Source organism: Staurois parvus, unplaced genomic scaffold (genome assembly GCF_062004578.1).
Source record: "Staurois parvus isolate SC_StPar_1 unplaced genomic scaffold, SC_StPar_1.0 ptg000034l, whole genome shotgun sequence".
Taxonomy (NCBI): Eukaryota; Metazoa; Chordata; class Amphibia; order Anura; family Ranidae; genus Staurois; species Staurois parvus.
In genome coordinates, this window is record NW_028317830.1 from 4,005,742 (window position 1) to 4,028,000 (window position 22,259).

Consider the following 22,259-nt stretch of genomic DNA (forward strand, 5'->3'; position numbering starts at 1 on the left):
CTACTGTCCCCAATCCACCTGCTGATAGCACAGAGCTCTAGAAGTCTCTCTGCACATGCTCAGTTTGGTGTGTATTGATAGAGTTTTTTTTTCTTTTGGATTGTACATATGATCAGCACAGGGCTAATCAGCACTGTCCAGACAGAGGGTCAGAGGTTCTGCATCCTCCTAGAGCAGATTGAAAACTCCTCCTACAAGCTTTAACCAATGCTCTGCTGGACACTGTTAGAAGTCACAAGACTGCTATGTACTGCTGATGAGAAAAGGTATTTAGCAATTTATATATACTAAAAAAATTGCATTTGCATGTTGTGTGTACAGTGGGAGACCAGATATAGTGAATGCGGGGTCCGGGGGGAGCGGATATAGTGAATGCGGGGTCCAGGGAGATCGGATATAGTGAATGCGGGGTCCAGGGAGATCGCATATAGTGAATGCGGGGTCCAGGGAGATCGGATATAGTGAATGCGGGGTCCGGGGAGAGCGGATATAGTGAGTGCGGGGTCCTGGGAGAGCGGATATAGTGAATGCGGGGTCCGGGGAGAGCGGATATAGTGAATGCGGGGTCTGGGGAGAGCGGATATAGTGAATGCGGGGTCCGGGGAGAGCGGATATAGTGAATGTAGGGTCCGGGGAGAGCGGATATAGTGAATGCGGGGTCTGGGGAGAGCGGATATAGAGAATGCGGGGTCCGGGGAGAGTGGATATAGTGAATGCAGGGTCTGGGGAGAGCGGATACAGTGAATGCGGGGTCCGGGGAGAGTGGATATAGTGAATGCAGGGTCTGGGGAGAGCGGATATAGTGAATGCAGGGTCTGGGGAGAGCGGATACAGTGAATGCGGGGTCCGGGGAGAGTGGATATAGTGAATGCGAGGTCCGGGGAGACCGGATATAGTGAATGCGGGGTCTGGGGAGAGCGGATATAGTGAATGCGGGGTCCGGGGAGAGCAGATATAGTGAATGCGGGGTCCGGGGAGAGCAGATATAGTGAATGCGGGGTCCGGGGAGAGCGGATATAGTGAGTGCGGGGTCCGGGGAGAGCGAATATAGTGAATGCAGGGTCCAGGGAGAGCGGATATAGTGAATGCGGGGTCCGGGGAGAGCGGATATAGTGAATGCGGGGTCCGGGGAGAGCGGATATAGTGAATGCGGGGTCCGGGGAGAGCGGATATAGTGAATGCGGGGTCCGGGGAGAGCGGATATAGTGAATGCAGGGTCCGGGGAGAGCGGATATAGTGAATGCGGGGTCCGGGGACAGCGGATATAGTGAATGCGGGGTCCGGGGAGAGCGAATATAGTGAATGCAGGGTCCAGGGAGAGCGGATATAGTGAATGCAGGGTCCGGGGAGAGCGGATAGAGTTAATGCAGGGTCCAGGGAGAGCGGATATAGTGAATGCAGGGTCCGAGGAGAACGGATTTAGTGACTGGGGGGTCCGGGGAGAGCGGATATAGTGAATGCGGGGTCCGGGGAGAGTGGATATAGTGAATGCAGAGTCCGGGGAGAGCAGATATAGTGAATGCAGGGTCCGAGGAGACCGGATTTAGTGACTGGGGGGTCCGGGGAGAGCGGATATAGTGAATGCGGGGTCCGGGGAGAGCAGATATAGTGAATGCAGTGTCCGGGGAGAGTGGATATAGTGAATGCAGGGTCCGGGGAGAGCGGATATAGTGAATGCGGGGTCCGGGGAGAGTGGATATAGTGAATGCAGGGTCAAGGGAGACCAGATATAGTGAATGCAGGGTCCGGGGAGAGCGGATATAGTGACTGGGGGGTCCGGGGAGAGCGGATATAGTGAATGCAGGGTCCGGGGAGAGAGGATATAGTGAATGTGGGGTCCGGGGAGAGCAGATATAGTGAATGCGGGGTCCTGGGAGAGCGGATATAGTGAATGCAGGGTCCAGGGAGATCGGATATAGTGAATGCGGGGTCCGGGGAGAGTGTATATAGTGAATGCGGGGTCCGGGGAGAGCGGATATAGTGAATGCGGGGTCCGGGGAGAGCGGATATAGTGAGTGCGGGGTCCTGGGAGAGCGGATATAGTGAATGCGGGGTCCGGGGAGAGCGGATATAGTGAATGCGGGGTCTGGGGAGAGCGGATATAGTGAATGCGGGGTCCGGGGAGAGCGGATATAGTGAATGTAGGGTCCGGGGAGAGCGGATATAGAGAATGCGGGGTCCGGGGAGAGTGGATATAGTGAATGCAGGGTCTGGGGAGAACGGATACAGTGAATGCGGGGTCCGGGGAGAGTGGATATAGTGAATGCGAGGTCCAGGGAGACCGGATATAGTGAATGCGGGGTCTGGGGAGAGCGGATATAGTGAATGCAGGGTCTGGGGAGAGCGGATACAGTGAATGCGGGGTCCGGGGAGAGTGGATATAGTGAATGCGAGGTCCAGGGAGACCGGATATAGTGAATGCGGGGTCTGGGGAGAGCGGATATAGTGAGTGCGGGGTCCGGGGACAGCGGATATAGTGAATGCGGGGTCCGGGGAGAGCGAATATAGTGAATGCAGGGTCCAGGGAGAGCGGATATAGTGAATGCGGGGTCCGGGGAGAGTGGATATAGTGAATGCAGGGTCTGGGGAGAACGGATACAGTGAATGCGTGGTCCGGGGAGAGTGGATATAGTGAATGCAGGTTCTGGGGAGAGCAGATATAGTGAATGCGGGGTCCGGGGAGAGCGGATATAGTGAATGCAGGGTCCGGGGAGAGCGGATATAATGAATGCAGGGTCTGGGGAGAGCGGATACAGTGAATGCGGGGTCCGGGGAGAGTGGATATAGTGAATGCGAGGTCCAGGGAGACCGGATATAGTGAATGCGGGGTTTGGGGAGAGCGGATATAGTGAATGCGGGGTCCGGGGAGAGTGGATATAGTGAATGCGAGGTCCAGGGAGACCGGATATAGTGAATGCGGGGTCCGGGGACAGCGGATATAGTGAATGCGGGGTCCGGGGAGAGCGAATATAGTGAATGCAGGGTCCAGGGAGAGCGGATATAGTGAATGCGGGGTCCGGGGAGAGCGGATATAGTGAATGCGGGGTCCGGGGAGAGCGGATATAGTGAATGCGGGGTCCGGGGAGAGCGGATATAGTGAATGCGGGGTCCGGGGAGAGCGGATATAGTGAATGCAGGGTCCGGGGAGAGCGGATATAGTGAATGCGGGGTCCGGGGACAGCGGATATAGTGAATGCGGGGTCCGGGGAGAGCGAATATAGTGAATGCAGGGTCCAGGGAGAGCGGATATAGTGAATGCAGGGTCCGGGGAGAGCGGATAGAGTTAATGCAGGGTCCAGGGAGAGCGGATATAGTGAATGCAGGGTCCGAGGAGAACGGATTTAGTGACTGGGGGGTCCGGGGAGAGCGGATATAGTGAATGCGGGGTCCGGGGAGAGCGGATATAGTGAATGCAGAGTCCGGGGAGAGCAGATATAGTGAATGCAGGGTCCGAGGAGACCGGATTTAGTGACTGGGGGGTCCGGGGAGAGCGGATATAGTGAATGCGGCGTCCGGGGAGAACGGATTTAGTGACTGGGGGGTCCGGGGAGAGCGGATATAGTGAATGCGGCGTCCGGGGAGAACGGATATAGTGAATGCAGGGTCCGGGGAGAGCAGATATAGTGAATGCAGTGTCCGGGGAGAGTGGATATAGTGACTGGGGGGTCCGGGGAGAGCGGATATAGTGAATGCAGGGTCCGGGGAGAGAGGATATAGTGAATGCGGGGTCCGGGGACAGCGGATATAGTGAATGCAGGGTCCGGGGAGAGCGGATATAGTGAATGCGGGGTCCGGGGAGAGCGGATATAGTGACTGGGGGGTCCGGGGAGAGCGGATATAGTGAATGCAGGGTCCGGGGAGAGAGGATATAGTGAATGCGGGGTCCGGGGACAGCGGATATAGTGAATGCAGGGTCCGGGGAGAGCGGATATAGTGAATGCGGGGTCCGGGGAGAGCGGATATAGTGAATGCAGGGTCAAGGGAGACCAGATATAGTGAATGCAGGGTCCGGGGAGACCAGATATAGTGAATGCAGGGTCCGGGGAGAGCAGATATAGTGAATGCAGGGTCCGGGGAGAGCAGATATAGTGAATGCAGGGTCAAGGGAGACCAGATATAGTGAATGCAGGGTCCGGGGAGAGCAGATATAGTGAATGTGGGGTCCGGGGAGAGCAGATATAGTGAATGCGGGGTCCGGGGAGAGCGGATATAGTAAATGCAGGGTCCGGGGAGAGAGGATATAGTGAATGCGGGGTCCGGGGACAGCGGATATAGTGAATGCGGGGTCCGGGGAGAGCGGATATAGTGAATGCGGTGTCTAGGGAGAGCGGATATAGTGAATGCGGGGTCCGGGGAGAGCGGATATAGTGAATGCAGGGTCAAGGGAGACCAGATATAGTGAATGCAGGGTCCGGGGAGAGCAGATATAGTGAATGCAGGGTCCGGGGAGAGCAGATATAGTGAATGTGGGGTCCGGGGAGAGCAGATATAGTGAATGCAGGGTCAAGGGAGACCAGATATAGTGAATGCAGGGTCCGGGGAGAGCAGATATAGTGAATGTGGGGTCCGGGGAGAGCAGATATAGTGAATGCGGGGTCCGGGGAGAGCGGATATAGTAAATGCAGGGTCCGGGGAGAGAGGATATAGTGAATGCGGGGTCCGGGGACAGCGGATATAGTGAATGCGGGGTCCGGGGAGAGCGGATATAGTGAATGCGGTGTCTAGGGAGAGCGGATATAGTGAATGCGGGGTCCGGGGAGAGCGGATATAGTGAATGCGGGGTCCGGGGAGAGCGGATATAGTGAATGCTGGGTCCGGGGAGAGCGGATATAGTGAATGCAGGGTCCGGGGAGAGTGGATATAGTGAATGCGGGGTCCGGGGAGAGCGGATATAGTGAATGTGGGGTCCGGGGAGAGTGGATATAGTGAATGCAGGGTCCGGGGAGAGCAAATATAGTGAATGCAGGGTCCGGGGAGAGTGGATATAGTGAATGCGGGGTCCGGAGAGAGCGGATATAGTGAATGCAGGGTCCGGGGAGAGCGGATATAGTGAATGCAGGGTCTGGGGAGAGCAGATATAGTGAATGCGGGGTCCGGGGAGAGTAGATATAGTGAATGTGGAGTCCGGGGAGAGAGGATATAGTGAATGTAGAGTCCGGGGAGAGCGGATATAGTGAATGCAGGGTTCGGGGAGAGCGGATATAGTGAATGCAGGGTCCGGGGAGAGCGGATATAGTGAATGCAGGGTCCGGGGAGAGCGGATATAGTGAATGCGGGGTCCGGGGAGAGCGGATATAGTGAATGCGGGGTCCGGTGAGAGCGGATATAGTGAATGCGGCGTCCAGGGAGAGCAGATATAGTGAATGTGGGGTCCGGGGAGAGCGGATATAGTGAATGCGGGGTCCAGGAATACCGGATATAATGAATGCAGGGCCAAGGAAAGCGGATATAATGAATGCGGGGTCCGGGGAGACTAAATATAGTGAATGCAGGGTCCGGGGAGAGCGGATATAGTGAATGCAGGGTCCAAGGAAAGCGGATATAGTGAATGCGGGGTCCGGGGAGACTAAATATAGTGAATGCGGGGTCCGGGGAGACTAAATATAGTGAATGCGGGGTCCGGGGAGACTAAATATAGTGAATGCGGGGTCCGGGGTTTAGTAACACTTTAACAACCAGGATTCCCCGCTGACAGCAGAAAATAAATAATCCAGTGATGGCATGAATTAAAAAAAACATCATGTGGATCCCCCAAATCGATACAGACCTTTTCAGTTTGGGTATGGATTTTAAGGGTAACTCCCCTCTAAAATAAATAAAATGTCCACCCAAAATTCCTACCAGACCCTTATTCAAGCACGCAGCCCGGCAGGTCAGGAAAGGAAAGGGGGGGACAAGCGAGCTCCCCCCCTTCTGATCCATACCATACCATGTGCCCAAAGCACCTTGGCCCCAAAGGGCCTGGTAGAGATTGGGGTGGGACCTCCACATTTGTTTTCTAATTGTAATGCCATTCCAAACCTGCAAAACAAATGCCGAAGATAAGAAACAAATTCCGAAATATGTTTTGTATCTTCAACATTCGTTTTGTGTATTTGGATTGGAATAGCATTGAAGAATAATAAAAAAAGAATGCCGAAAATATATGAAATTGGTTGGAATTTGTTTTGTTTACCATAGTAGCTGGTTGTCAGGGACCGGATGTCCGTGTCGTCCTGAAGAACCTCGACTCTCCTGCTGTCAGAGGGGAATATGAATGTAAACAAAATAATTGCCAGCATCAAGATAAAAAAAAAAACAGCATCCCCCCCAATCCTTACCAGGTTCTTCGGGTCTGCTATGGATTTTAAGGGGAACTTCACACCAAACTTTTATAAAAATGGTGTGGGGTCCCCCAAATCCATATCAGACCTTTATCCAAGCATGCAGCCTGGCAGGCCAGAAAAAGGGGGGGGGGGGGGAGTGACCCCCCCGAACTATACCAGGCCAAATGCCCCCAACATGGAGGGGGTGCTTTGATGAAATGTGTTGAGGGACATGTGGACTAATATGGTTTGGGGGGGGGGGGGTTCTGGCTTGTCCTCCCTTTTCCCAACTTGCTGGGCTTCATGATAAGGGTCTGGTGCGGATCTGGGGGGGCCATGCTGTTTTTTTATGTAATGCCGGCACTGGTTTGTTTATATTCTGCTATCAGCGGGGAAGGTCAGCAGAGGAGTCATCGTTGTCAAGGATGCCCCGCTACTTAACACTCAGCTATTCTTCACAATGAATTCAAATCAATTCAATATTTTTGATTCAAATTCGATTCAAATACTTTAAAGCTATTGGAAAAAAATTTGAATCTGATCTAAACCAAATAAACAAAACCAAAGAAAACAAAACAAAACAATTTAATTACGAATGCAACAAAACTAAATTAGTAACTAAACAAATTGATCTGAAACTAAACCCATATTCCCATTCTGCGCATCTAATTCCATCCACAGACCAGCAATCTCTACACATAACACAAAGATAACAGAACTGTAATATTTACAAAAATATAATATATATCGATCTTACCTGATTTGTCCGACTCTACAAAAAAAAGTACAAAGACGAACATTAGATTTCATTTCTTGGCACACATCTGTTGCAATCAGCAAATCATCATTCAGGATAAAGTGACATTTTCTGACAACAATCATTATACAGAACTTGTTTACAATCTGCCAACAATACATCGCCCACATTTCACTCTACAGGATGCTTTAGAAACATATATTCAGTGATCGGTGTATTCAGTGATCGGTGTATTCAGTGATCGGTGTATTCAGTGATCGGTGTATTCAGTGATCGGTATATTCAGTGATCGGTGTATTCAGTGATCGGTATATTCAGTGATCGGTATATTCAGTGATCGGTATATTCAGTGATCGGTGTATTCAGTGATCGGTATATTCAGTGATTGGTGTATTCAGTGATCGGTGTATTCAGTGATCGGTGTATTCAGTGATCGGTGTATTCAGTGATCGGTGTATTCAGTGATCGGTATATTCAGTGATCGGTGTATTTAGTGATCGGTGTATTCAGTGATCGGTGTATTCAGTGATCGGTATATTCAGTGATCGGTGTATTCAGTGATCGGTGTATTCAGTGATCGGTGTATTCAGTGATCGGTGTATTCAGTGATCGGTATATTCAGTGATCGATGTATTCAGTGATCGGTGTATTCAGTGATCGGTATATTCAGTGATCGGTGTATTTAGTGATCGGTGTATTCAATGATCGGTGTATTCAGTGATCGGTGTATTCAGTGATCGGTATATTCAGTGATCGGTATATTCAGTGATCGGTATATTCGGTGATCGGTGTATTCGGTGATCGGTGTATTCAGTGATCGGTATATTAAGTGATCGGTGTATTCAGTGATCGGTATATTCAGTGATCGGTGTATTCAGTGATCGGTATATTCAGTGATCGGTATATTCAGTGATCGGTGTATTCAGTGATCGGTGTATTCAGTGATCGGTGTATTCAGTGATCGGTATATTCAGTGATCGGTGTATTCAGTGATCGGTGTATTCAGTGATCGGTATATTCAGTGATCGGTGTATTCAGTGATCGGTGTATTCAGTGATCGGTATATTCAGTGATCGGTGTATTCAGTGATCGGTATATTCAGTGATCGGTGTATTCAGTGATCGGTATATTCAGTGATCGGTGTATTCAGTGATCGGTGTATTCAGTGATCGGTGTATTCAGTGATCGGTATATTCAGTGATCGGTGTATTCAGTGATCGGTATATTCAGTGATCGGTATATTCAGTGATCGGTGTATTCAGTGATCGGTGTATTTCAGTGATCGGTATATTCAGTGATCGGTGTATTCAGTGATCGGTGCATTCAGTGATCGGTGTATTCAGTGATCGGTATATTCAGTGATCGGTATATTCAGTGATCGGTATATTCAGTGATCGGTGTATTCAGTGATCGGTGTATTCAGTGATCGGTGTATTCAGTGATCGGTATATTCAGTGATCGGTGTATTCAGTGATCGGTGTGTTCAGTGATCGGTATATTCAGTGATCGGTGTATTCAGTGATCGGTGTATTCAGTGATCGGTATATTCAGTGATCGGTATATTCAGTGATCGGTGCATTCAGTGATCGGTGCATTCAGTGATCGGTGCATTCAGTGATCGGTGCATTCAGTGATCGGTGTATTCAGTGATCGGTATATTCAGTGATCGGTATATTCAGTGATCGGTATATTCAGTGATCGGTGTATTCAGTGATCGGTGTATTCAGTGATCTGTGTATTCAGTGATCGGTGTTTTCAGTGATCGGTATATTCAGTGATCTGTGTATTCGGTGATCGGTGTATTCGGTGATCTGTGTATTCAGTGATCGGTATATTCAGTGATCGGTGTATTCAGTGATCGGTATATTCAGTGATCGGTGTATTCAGTGATCGGTGTATTCAGTGATCAGTATATTCAGTGATCGGTATATTCAGTGATCGGTGTATTCAGTGATCGGTGTATTCAGTGATCGGTGTATTCAGTGATCGGTATATTCAGTGATCTGTGTATTCGGTGATCGGTGTATTCGGTGATCTGTGTATTCAGTGATCGGTATATTCAGTGATCGGTGTATTCAGTGATCGGTATATTCAGTGATCGGTGTATTCAGTGATCGGTGTATTCAGTGATCGGTATATTCAGTGATCGGTATATTCAGTGATCGGTGTATTCAGTGATCGGTGTATTCAGTGATCGGTGTATTCAGTGATCGGTATATTCAGTGATCGGTGTATTCAGTGATTGGTGTATTCAGTGATCTGTGTATTCAGTGATTGGTGTATTCAGTGATCTGTGTATTCAGTGATCGGTATATTCAGTGATCGGTGTATTCAGTGATCGGTGTATTCAGTGATTGGTGTATTCAGTGATCGGTATATTCAGTGATCGGTATATTCAGTGATCGATGTATTCAGTGATCGGTGTATTCAGTGATCGGTATATTCAGTGATCGGTGTATTCAGTGATCGGTGTATTCAGTGATCGGTGTATTCAGTGATCGGTATATTCAGTGATCGGTATATTCAGTGATCGGTATATTCAGTGATCGGTGTATTCAGTGATCGGTGTATTCAGTGATCGGTATATTCAGTGATCGGTATATTCAGTGATCGGTGTATTCAGTGATCGGTGTATTCAGTGATCGGTGTATTCAGTGATCGGTATATTCAGTGATCGGTGTATTCAGTGATCGGTGTGTTCAGTGATCGGTATATTCAGTGATCGGTGTATTCAGTGATCGGTGTATTCAGTGATCGGTATATTCAGTGATCGGTATATTCAGTGATCGGTGCATTCAGTGATCGGTGCATTCAGTGATCGGTGCATTCAGTGATCGGTGCATTCAGTGATCGGTGTATTCAGTGATCGGTATATTCAGTGATCGGTATATTCAGTGATCGGTATATTCAGTGATCGGTGTATTCAGTGATCGGTGTATTCAGTGATCTGTGTATTCAGTGATCGGTGTTTTCAGTGATCGGTATATTCAGTGATCTGTGTATTCGGTGATCGGTGTATTCGGTGATCTGTGTATTCAGTGATCGGTATATTCAGTGATCGGTGTATTCAGTGATCGGTGTATTCAGTGATCAGTATATTCAGTGATCGGTATATTCAGTGATCGGTGTATTCAGTGATCGGTGTATTCAGTGATCGGTATATTCAGTGATCTGTGTATTCGGTGATCGGTGTATTCGGTGATCTGTGTATTCAGTGATCGGTATATTCAGTGATCGGTGTATTCAGTGATCGGTATATTCAGTGATCGGTGTATTCAGTGATCGGTGTATTCAGTGATCGGTATATTCAGTGATCGGTATATTCAGTGATCGGTGTATTCAGTGATCGGTGTATTCAGTGATCGGTGTATTCAGTGATCGGTATATTCAGTGATCGGTGTATTCAGTGATTGGTGTATTCAGTGATCTGTGTATTCAGTGATTGGTGTATTCAGTGATCTGTGTATTCAGTGATCGGTGTATTCAGTGATCGGTGTATTCAGTGATCGGTGTATTCAGTGATCGGTATATTCAGTGATCGGTATATTCAGTGATCGATGTATTCAGTGATCGGTGTATTCAGTGATCGGTATATTCAGTGATCGGTGTATTCAGTGATCGGTATATTCAGTGATCGGTATATTCAGTGATCTGTGTATTCAGTGATCGGTATATTCAGTGATCGGTGTATTCAGTGATCGGTATATTCAGTGATCGGTGTATTCAGTGATCGGTATATTCAGTGATCGGTGTATTCAGTGATCGGTGTATTCAGTGATCGGTGTATTCAGTGATCGGTGTATTCAGTGATCGGTGTATTCAGTGATCGGTGTATTCAGTGATCGGTGTATTCAGTGATCGGTATATTCAGTGATCGGTATATTCAGTGATCGGTGTATTCAGTGATCGGTATATTCAGTGATCTGTGTATTCAGTGATCGGTGTATTCAGTGATCGGTGTATTCAGTGATCGGTATATTCAGTGATCGGTATATTCAGTGATCGGTATATTCAGTGATCGGTGTATTCAGTGATCGGTGTATTCAGTGATCTGTGTATTCAGTGATCGGTGTATTCAGTGATCGGTGTATTCAGTGATCGGTATATTCAGTGATCTGTGTATTCAGTGATCGGTATATTCAGTGATCGGTGTATTCAGTGATCGGTATATTCAGTGATCTGTGTATTCAGTGATCGGTGTATTCAGTGATCGGTGTATTCAGTGATCGGTATATTCAGTGATCGGTATATTCAGTGATCGGTATATTCAGTGATCGGTGTATTCAGTGATCGGTGTATTCAGTGATCTGTGTATTCAGTGATCTGTGTATTCAGTGATCGGTGTATTCAGTGATCGGTGTATTCAGTGATCGGTATATTCAGTGATCGGTATATTCAGTGATCGGTGTATTCAGTGATCGGTGTATTCAGTGATCTGTGTATTCAGTGATCGGTGTTTTCAGTGATTGGTATATTCAGTGATCTGTGTATTCGGTGATCGGTGTATTCGGTGATCTGTGTATTCGGTGATCGGTATATTCAGTGATCGGTGTATTCAGTGATCGGTATATTCAGTGATCGGTGTATTCAGTGATCGGTGTATTCAGTGATCAGTATATTCAGTGATCGGTATATTCAGTGATCGGTGTATTCAGTGATCGGTGTATTCAGTGATCGGTGTATTCAGTGATCGGTATATTCAGTGATCTGTGTATTCGGTGATCGGTGTATTCGGTGATCTGTGTATTCAGTGATCGGTATATTCAGTGATCGGTGTATTCAGTGATCGGTATATTCAGTGATCGGTGTATTCAGTGATCGGTGTATTCAGTGATCGGTATATTCAGTGATCGGTATATTCAGTGATCGGTGTATTCAGTGATCGGTGTATTCAGTGATCGGTGTATTCAGTGATCGGTATATTCAGTGATCGGTGTATTCAGTGATTGGTGTATTCAGTGATCTGTGTATTCAGTGATTGGTGTATTCAGTGATCTGTGTATTCAGTGATCGATATATTCAGTGATCGGTGTATTCAGTGATCGGTGTATTCAGTGATTGGTGTATTCAGTGATCGGTATATTCAGTGATCGGTATATTCAGTGATCGATGTATTCAGTGATCGGTGTATTCAGTGATCGGTATATTCAGTGATCGGTGTATTCAGTGATCGGTATATTCAGTGATCGGTATATTCAGTGATCTGTGTATTCAGTGATCGGTATATTCAGTGATCGGTGTATTCAGTGATCGGTATATTCAGTGATCGGTGTATTCAGTGATCGGTATATTCAGTGATCGGTGTATTCAGTGATCGGTGTATTCAGTGATCGGTGTATTCAGTGATCGGTGTATTCAGTGATCGGTGTATTCAGTGATCGGTGTATTCAGTGATCGGTGTATTCAGTGATCGGTATATTCAGTGATCGGTATATTCAGTGATCGGTGTATTCAGTGATCGGTATATTCAGTGATCTGTGTATTCAGTGATCGGTGTATTCAGTGATCGGTATATTCAGTGATCGGTATATTCAGTGATCGGTATATTCAGTGATCGGTATATTCAGTGATCGGTGTATTCAGTGATCGGTATATTCAGTGATCGGTGTATTCAGTGATCGGTGTATTCAGTGATCGGTGTTTTCAGTGATCGGTATATTCAGTGATCGGTATATTCAGTGATCTGTGTATTCAGTGATCGGTATATTCAGTGATCGGTGTATTCAGTGATCGGTGTATTCAGTGATCGGTATATTCAGTGATCGGTATATTCAGTCTGTGAGGATTTCCTTCCACAGAATAGAAGATAATAAGTAGGTAAGTTAGAGTGGAATTTGAGAAGGTTGAACATTACCAGCAGTGGAAAAACCAGGACTTGTTTCAGTGGGAACCTCGGGGAACACATACCTCCAGCACTGAACGTATGTCAATGGCAAGTGATTCTGGGGTGTGCTGGAGGGTCTGTTGATGCTAGTGGGGGATCTATGTTTGCTGGGGAGGTCTATTGTTGCTGATTATGTCAAAAAAGGGTGGGGTGACCCGCCCCCTTGTGATGTCATCACAGTATTTAAGAATTGTCATCCCAGTACAGCTGTCAGACGGCAGGAGCCAGAGTAGAGAGCGGAGGTTTTTTTTCTTCTTTTTTTTGGGTTGGCGGTGGTGGCGGACATCATGATTGATGTCTAATCTACTTCAGGGGACTTTTTTATCTTTGTTTTTATTAAAAGACTTGTCAAGGTCAGTTTCCTGTCTTTTTTTACTATTTTTTTTTTCTGTGAATGGGTAACGGTACTATGTACCCCATACTCATTCACATGGGGGGACGATTCCAATTAGCCCCCAGCTCACAGACCTCTACAACCACACTTGTCCCCCCCTTACCTGCCGAGCAGTATAGATTTTGAGGGGACCCCCACGCCATTTTAGAAAAAAAATTGGTGTGGGGGTTCCCCTCAAAATCCAGACCAGACCCAAAGAGCTTTGTATGGATGGGAGGGGGGACTCCACACCATTTTTCTTTCAATGTTTTAATCGTCGGGCAATATCAGCAATTGTTTTGACATTCGGCTGTCAGTGGTTAACCTGACCTACAGCTAAAACATGAATGAATGTCTCATACTAAAATACCGCGTGACTTCATCATAGAACTCATGCCGGATTGGATAGCTGAGCGGTATATTACCACATACTCAGATGCAGGAAGATACCGCTCAGTAATTTGCTGTTCGAAGTTCGCGGTTGAGCTTTTGATAAATTTTAATGTTCAACTGCGTACTAAACAGGGGGGTGTTCAGACCATCACTACTTCATTCCATTTCACTCTACCACAGTGGGGAGAAATGAACTCTGGGAGGGGCATCACAACAAAAACGATTGGCTCAATGGAGGTCACATGGCTCCCAGAAGACATTTGGGAATCTGAACTGCCAAAAATACCAAAATCTAGATTTATATATGTCCTGGATTTAGCACATCCATGAAATCTGGTGTGAATTTAACATTATCCAAATATCAAGAATAACTCCATTAGACAAGTCATAGAAGAGGACCTGTCAGAGTCAGAAATATTCATATACACCGAGATGATAGAACTTACCAGTATATCCCAATATTTGAACAGAAAGTGTTAAATTCCCCTGAGCCTTCAGAGTCCAGGATCCCGCAGCCGGACTTTTTACCAAATGGGAACTTAGAAAAGCAACATCTTCGAAGTAATAGTTGTAATAGTAGTAATAGTCATAGTAGTAATAGTCATAGTAATACTTATATAATGGATTCTTTTCATATGTAAATGTGTTTCCTAAAAAAATTAAGGAAAAACAAATAGATACAATTTAAATACATTTAAACATTGAAAACAAGGCGAATAAATGCATTTAGTTATCAAACATTTGTAAGTGTAATATTCAAACAATGTCATTCAGTTTGGGGGGAGGGGTTGTGTGCAAGCAGATTACATTTTTCAATGGTTGAAGAATTTCTGATAAAAGCTTCTAGCGGTGGACATCCAAACCCAACAAATTCTACAATTTCCTCTACATGTATGTATTGGTTTCATGCCATCCACAAAATATCACCTCCATAGTAACACCCAGTTGGCTGCATGCCTTACCTATGACATATTAATAAATATAATATATACAGTCAGGTCCATAAATGTTGGGACATCAACATAATTCTAACATTTTTGGCTCTATACACCACCACAATGGATTTGAAATGAAACGAACAAGATGTGTTTTAACTGCAGACTGTTAGCTTTAATTTGAGGGTATTTACATCCCAATCAGGTGAACGGTGTAGGAATTACAACAGTTTGCATATGTGCCTCCCACTTGTTAAGGGACCAAAAGTAATGGGACAATTGGCTTCTCAGCTGTTCCATGGCCAGGTGTGTGTTATTCCCTCATTATCCCAATTACAATGAGCAGATAAAAGGTCCAGAGTTAATTTCAAGTGTGCTATTTGCATTTGGAATCTGTTGCTGTCACCTCTCAAGATGAGATCCAAAGAGCTGTCACTATCAGTGAAGCCATCATTAGGCTGAAAAAACAAAACAAACCCACCAGAGAGATAGCAAAACATTAGGCGTGGCCAAAACAACTGTTTGGAACATTCTTAAAAAGAAGGAACGCACCGGTGAGCTCAGCAACACCAAAAGACCCGGAAGACCACGGAAAACAACTGTGGTGGATGACCGAAGAATTCTTTCCCTGGTAAAGAAAGCACCCTCCACAACCGTTGGCCAGATCAAGAACACTCTCCAGGAGGTAGGTGTATGTGTGTCAAAGTCACCAATCAAGAGAAGACTTCACCAGAGTGAATACAGAGGGTTCACCACAAGATGGAAACCATTGGTGAGCCTCAAAAACAGGAAAGCCAGATTAGAGTTTGCCAAACAACATCTAAAAAGCCTTCACAGTTCTGGAACAACATCCTATGGACAGATGAGACCGACATCAACTTGTACCAGAGTGATGGGAAGAGAAGAGGATGGAGAAGGAACTGCTCATGATCCGTCTCATACCACCTCATCAGTGAAGCATGGTGGTGGTAGTGTCATGGCGTGGGCATGTATGGCTGCCAATGGAACTGCTTCTCTTGTATTTATTGATGATGTGACTGCTGACAGAAGCAGCCAGATGAATTGTGAAGTGTTTCGGGAATATTATCTGCTCATATTCAGCCAAATGCTTCACAACTCATTGGACGCTTCACAGTGCAGATGGACAATGACCCAAAGCAGACTGCAAAAGCAACCAAAGAGTTTTTTAAGGGAAAGAAGTGGAATGTTATGCAATGGCCAAGTCAATCACCTGACCTGAATCCGATTGAGCATGCATTTCACTTGCTGAAGACAAAACTGAAGGGAAAATGCCCCAAGAACAAGCAGGAACAGTAGAGGCCTGGCAGAGCATCACCAGGGATGAAACCCAGCGTCTGGTGATGTCTATGCGTTCCACACTTCAGGCTGTAATTGACTGCAAAGGATATGAAACCAAGTATTAAAAAGTGAAAGTTTGATTTATGATTATTATTCTGTCCCATTACTTTTGGTCCCTTAACAAGTGGGAGGCACATATGCAAACTGTTGTAATTCCTACACCGTTCACCTGATTTAGATGTAAATATCCTCAAATTAAAGCTGACAGTCTGCAGTTAAAGCACATCTTGTTTGTTTCATTTCAAATCCATTGTGGTGGTGTATAGAGCCAAAAATGTTAGAATTGTGTCGATGTCCCAATATTTATAGACCTGACTGTAGAAACAATGATCTATATATTGTGCTGTGTACTAGAAGTGTTTTTGTGGTAATGTCTTTAACAGAGACAAGCTTGCTAACAAAAATGATTAAATGGACACTTAAGGCTCCTTTTTGCTTTCCCTCTAGAATACCCGCTCAGTCTATAACAAACTGTCCTCTGTCAATGTCCTTTTCCTCTACAACACCCTCAATCTACTTGCTAGTACTGAAACCTGACTCCAGGAATTTGACATGGCCTCTCCAGCTATCTGCTCCCATGGTGACCTCCTGTGGACTCACCCAGACCCAGTGGACAAAAAGGAGGCCGAGTTGTTCACTGCTTCTGTCTTTTTTCTCTAGTTTGTCTGAGGATTGTAGTAATTTACTGGCCTCCCAGCCCTGTGTCACACTTTCTCGATTTTACCTCTGAAGTACCCACCATCATCCTCGGTGATATTCCAATCAATATTAACACTACAGCCACTTTTCAACTACTCAACCAACCTCTTTTTTTAACCTAATACAATGACACAAACCACCACTCACTCCAATGCTGACACCCTCAACCTCATTTTCTCCCACCTCTGCACTCCTGTAACCCCTCTAACATCCCTTTTCCTCTCTCTGATCACACCCTTATCAGTTTCACACTCTCCCTGTCTCTTACCTCCCAAGCCTCCAACTTGCAAATGGTTACCCACAGGAACCTTCACCACCTCAGCCCTTCCCTTCTTCTTCCCGCTACTGACTGCCTTTATGATAAAATTACACCCCTGTCCTGCCCAGACCTGGTCACTTCTGCCTACAACAACATACTGTCATCATGGACACACCCTCTCCTCTCTCTACACCCAGAACCAGGGCTCTCCTGCTACAACCCTGGAAAACAGACAACACTAGAAGTCTCAAGAGACTCAGTCGTGCTCTTGAGTGAGGTGGCATAAAACTAAATCCCTGCAAGACTTCACCCTCTACAAATCTGCCCTTCTCAAACTCCTGCCTGCACACTGCTAAACAAACCTACTACCCCACTCTCATCAGAACATTTCATCCAAACCTTGTCAACTCTTTTCTACCCTTGAATTCCTTACTTCACTCCCCACTGCCTCCAGCCACCAACTTGCTTACTGCCCAAGAGATTGGTAATCATTTCAAAAACAAAATAGACACAATTTGTGATAAGATATTCAGCTCCCCCCCCCCCCCCACCAACACACCAAATCCCACAAAACGTTCCACCTTTGACCCTGTTACAAATGAGGAAGTTGCTTAACTCCTTTCTGCTGCCAACCTCACCACCTGTCCCCTGGAGCCTGTCCCCTCACAATTACTGTGACCACCTTCCTGCTCCATCCTAAACTCTGTAACCCACATCTTTAACCTCCCCTCTCCTTGGGTACCTTTCCCTCCCTGCTCAAACATGCGCTGGTCAATCCCATAGTTAAAAAACCCTCACTGGACCCCACCTGGACCTCAACATGAGTTATTATATATATATTAACTTCAACCTTCTCGATCACCTACAGTCCGATTTTTGCCCACAACATTCCACCGCAAATGCCCTATTAAAACTCACCAATGACCTGCTAACTGCTAAAACCAATGACCAGTGCTCCATACTCAAATTCTTAGACTTTTATGCTGTCTTTAACACAGTTGACCACCCAGTTCTCCTCAACAAACTCCACTGCATTGGCCTCCGTGACTCCTCTGTTTCCTGATTTGCCTCCTACTTGTCTCTGTGCACTTTCAGTATCACATACAATACCATCTCTTCCACACCACTTCCTCTTTCTGTTGGGGTACCCCAAGGCTCCGTCCTTGGGCCCTTCCTCTTCTCTCTCTATACCTCTTCCCTGGGCCAGTTGATAACCTTCCATGGTTTCCAATACCACCTCTATGCTGATGACACCCAGATCTATTTTTACTTCTCAACTCACCCCCTTAATCTCTTAATATTACAAATATACTAAGCAACATATCGGTATGGATGTCACATCACTTTCCCAAGTAATTATCGACCTGTTAGTTTAACTCTATAGTTGGGAAGATACTGGAGAGTTTAATAAAAGACACAGAGAGGAGTTCTTGCTGGAAACAAATATTGTAAGCAACAGACAGCATAGATTCATGAAAGACAGAAGTTGCCAAACAAATCTGATTTCTTTTTAAGAGGGGGTGAGCAAAACCTTGGACAGAGGGGTGGCGGTGGATGTGGTATACTTGGACAGAGGGGTGGCGGTGGACAAGGTATATGTGGATAGAGGGGTGGCGGTGGATGTGGTATACTTGAACAGAGGGGTGGCGGTGGATTAGATATACATGGACAGATGGGTGGCGCTGGATGTGGTATACTTGGACAGAAGGGTGGCAGTGGACGAGGTATACGTGGACAGAGGGGTGGCACTGGATTTGGTATACTTGGACAGAGGGGTGGCGATGGATGAGGTATACGTGGACAGAGGGGTGGCGGTGGATGTGATACACATAAACAGAGGGGTGGCGGTAGACGAGGTATACGTGGACAGAGGGGGGGGCGGTGGATGTGGTATACTTAGACAGAGGGGTGGCGATGAGCGAGGTATATGTGGACAGCAGAGTGGCGGTGGATGGGGTATAGTTAAACACAGGGCTGGCTGTGGATGAGGTATACGTGGACAGATGGGTGGCGGTGGATGTGGTATACTTGGACAGAGGGGTGGCAGTGGACGAGGTATATGTGGATAGAGGGGTGGCGGTGGATGTGGTATACTTGAACAGAGGGGTGATGGTGGATGAGATATACGTGGACAGATGGGTGGCGCTGGATGTGGTAAACTTGGACAGAAGGGTGGCAGTGGACGAGGTATACGTGGACAGAGGGGTGGTACTGGATTTGGTATACTTGGACAGAGGGGTGTCGGTGGACGAGGTATACGTGGACAGAGGGGTGGCGATGGATGAGGTATATGTGGACAGCGGAGTGGCGGTGGATGGGGTATACGTGGACAGAGGGGTGGCGGTGGATGTGGTATACTTGAACAGAGGGGTGGCGGTGGACGAGATATACGTGGACAGAGGGGTGGCACTGGATTTGGTATACTTGGACAGAGGGGTGGCAATGGACGAGTTATACATGGACAGAAGGGTGGCGGTGGATTATTATTATTATTATTATACAGTATTTATAAAGCGCCAATAGTTCACTCAGCGCTGTACATTACAAAGGGGGACAGAACATGTGACAGAACAATACCAATACAATGCAAAACATGAGGGGATCGAGGGCCCTGCTCTTTCGAGCTTACAATCTAGAAGGGATGGGATAGTGGTACAGGAGGAGATAGCTGTGGGGGATGGAGTGGTAGGAAGAGTGGAGGAGGTCAGCAAGTTAGCAGGGGGTGAGGTAGGCTTCCCTGAAGAGATGGGTTTTCAGGGTGCACCTAAAGGAGAGGAGAGTAGGTGATAATCTGATGGGTTGGGGCAGGGAGTTCCAGAGGATGGGTGACACCCTGGAGAAGTCCTGGAGGCGGGCATGGGAGGAGGAGACCAGGGAACTAGAGAGAAGGAGGTCTTGTGAGGAGCGGAGTGTGCGTGTTGGGCGGTACTTGGATATTAGGTCAGTGATGTAGTTCGGGGCAGTATGGTGGACAGCTTTGTACGTCAGTGTTAGGATTTTAAATTTGATCCGTTGCGCAATCGGAAGCCAGTGGAGGGATTGGCAGAGGGGGGTGGCGGAAATGGAGCGGTTGGAAAGGTGAATGAGTCTGGCAGCCGTATTCAGGATCGACTGAAGCGGGGATAGCCAGCGGCGAGGCAGGCCAGTGAGGAGGGAGTTGCAGTAGTCGAGTCGTGATATGATGAGGGAGTGGATGAGCTGTTTAGTGGTTTCTGGGGTTAGGAACGTGCGGATTTTGGCGATGTTGCGGAGGTGGAGTCTGCACGAGTTTGTTAAAGATTGGACTTGGGGCTGGAAGGATAGGTTGGAGTCCAGAATGACACCAAGTACTCTGGCCTGCAGAGCGGGTTTGATATTGGCGTTGTTGGATGTGATGTAGAAGTCAATGGGGGGTGGGGTTCGGGCTGGGGGGAAGACAAGGAGCTCGGTTTTGGAGAGATTCAGTTTAAGGAAGTGGAGCGACATCCAATCTGATATGTCGCTCAGTAGGTGTGTGATTTGGGCAGAGACCGAAGGGGTGAGGTGGGGGGTTGAGAGATAGATTTGTGTGTCGTCGGCATAGGATGCGGTATACTTGAACAGAGGGGTGGCGGTGGATGTGGTATACTTGAACACAGGGGTGGCTGTGGATGAGGTATACGTGGACAGAGGAGTGGCTGTGGACGTGGTATACTTAGACAGAGGGATGGCAGTGGACGTGGTATACTTGGATTTTGCAAAAGCTTTTAACACAATTCCCCACACACAGCTAATGTGTAAGGTAAAGTCTACGGGTTGGAAAAATCTGAATGTAAATGGATAGAAAATTGGTTAAAAGATCATATTCAAAAAGTAGTTGTTAATGATTCATACTCTGAATGTTCTGAGGTCATCAGTGGGGTACCCCAAGGTTCAGTGTAATTAGTGGGGTACCCCAAGGTTCAGGGTTATTAGTGGGGTACCCCAGGGTTCAGTGTTGGGACCCTTACTTTTTAATATATTTATAAACAATATGGGGTCTGAGATTATAAATCCCATCTCAGTCTTTGCAGATGACACCAAGCTGTGCCGGGGAATAACGTCCTTACAGGATGTCTCCAACTTACAAGCCGACCTCAATGCTCTGTGTGATTGGGGGGCTATGGGGCCAATGAGGGTTAATGGTGATAAATGTAAGGTTCTGCACTTGGGGGCTAAGAATATGCATCATACATACTGGGGGGTACAACTGGGGGAATTGTATTAAAATAGGTATAAACTGCAGAGAGAGAGAGATATCATATTACCCCCCCCCCCCATACAAATCTTTAGTAAGACCTCATCTGGAATATGCAGTTCAGTTTTGGGCACCAATTCACAAAAAGAACATTGGGGAACTGGAGAAAGTACAGAGAAGGGCAACCAAACTGATACGAGGCATGGAGGAGATCAGCTATAAGGAAAGATTAGTGGGACTGAATTTATTCTCTACGGAGAAGAGGAGATTAAGGGGGGATATGATCTCCATGTATAATACATAAGGGGGGGATATGATCTCCATGTATAATACATAAGGGGGGATATGATCACCATGTATAATACATAAAGGGGGATATGATCTCCATGTATAATACATAAGGGGGATATGATCACCATGTATAATACATAAGGGGGGGGGGGGGTATGATCTCCATGTATAATACATAAGGGGGGATATGATCTCCATGTATAATACATAAGGGGGGATATGATCTCCATGTATAATACATAAGGGGGGATATGATCTCCATGTATAATACATAAGGGGGGATATGATCTCCATGTATAATACATAAGAGGGGATATGATCTCCATGTATAGTACATAAGGGGGGATATGATCTCCATGTATAATACATAAGGGGGGATATGATCTCCATGTATAATACATAAGGGGGATATGATCTCCATGTATAATACATAAGGGGGGATATGATCTCCATGTATAATACATAAGGGGATATGATCTCCATGTATAATACATAAGGGGGATATGATCTCCATGCATAATACATAAGGGGGGATATGATCTCCATGTATAATACATAAGGGGGGATATGATCTCCATGTATAATACATAAGGGGGGGATATGATCTCCATGTATAATACATAAGAGGGGATATGATCTCCATGTATAATACGTAAGAGGGGATATCATCTCCATGTATAATACATAAGGGGGGATATGATCTCCATGTATAATATATAAGGGGGGATATCATCTCCATGTATAATACATAAGGGGGGATATGATCTCCATGTATAATACATAAGGGGGATATGATCTCCATGTATAAT

General features: G+C 46.4%; 1 protein-coding gene across 1 annotated transcript in view; it reads right to left on the bottom strand.

The window, feature by feature from the left end:
- LOC149470717 (uromodulin-like) overlaps positions 1 to 22,259 on the bottom strand; it is a 158,999-nt gene that overhangs the window by 71,416 nt on the left and 65,324 nt on the right. Inside the window, exons 7-8 of the mRNA XM_089661700.1 lie at positions 14,159 to 14,362; positions 7,063 to 7,077 (exon numbers count right to left, since the gene is read on the bottom strand). Coding sequence (XP_089517826.1) covers positions 7,063 to 7,077; positions 14,159 to 14,362 — 219 coding nt within the window. The remainder of the gene's footprint in view (positions 1 to 7,062; positions 7,078 to 14,158; positions 14,363 to 22,259) is intronic.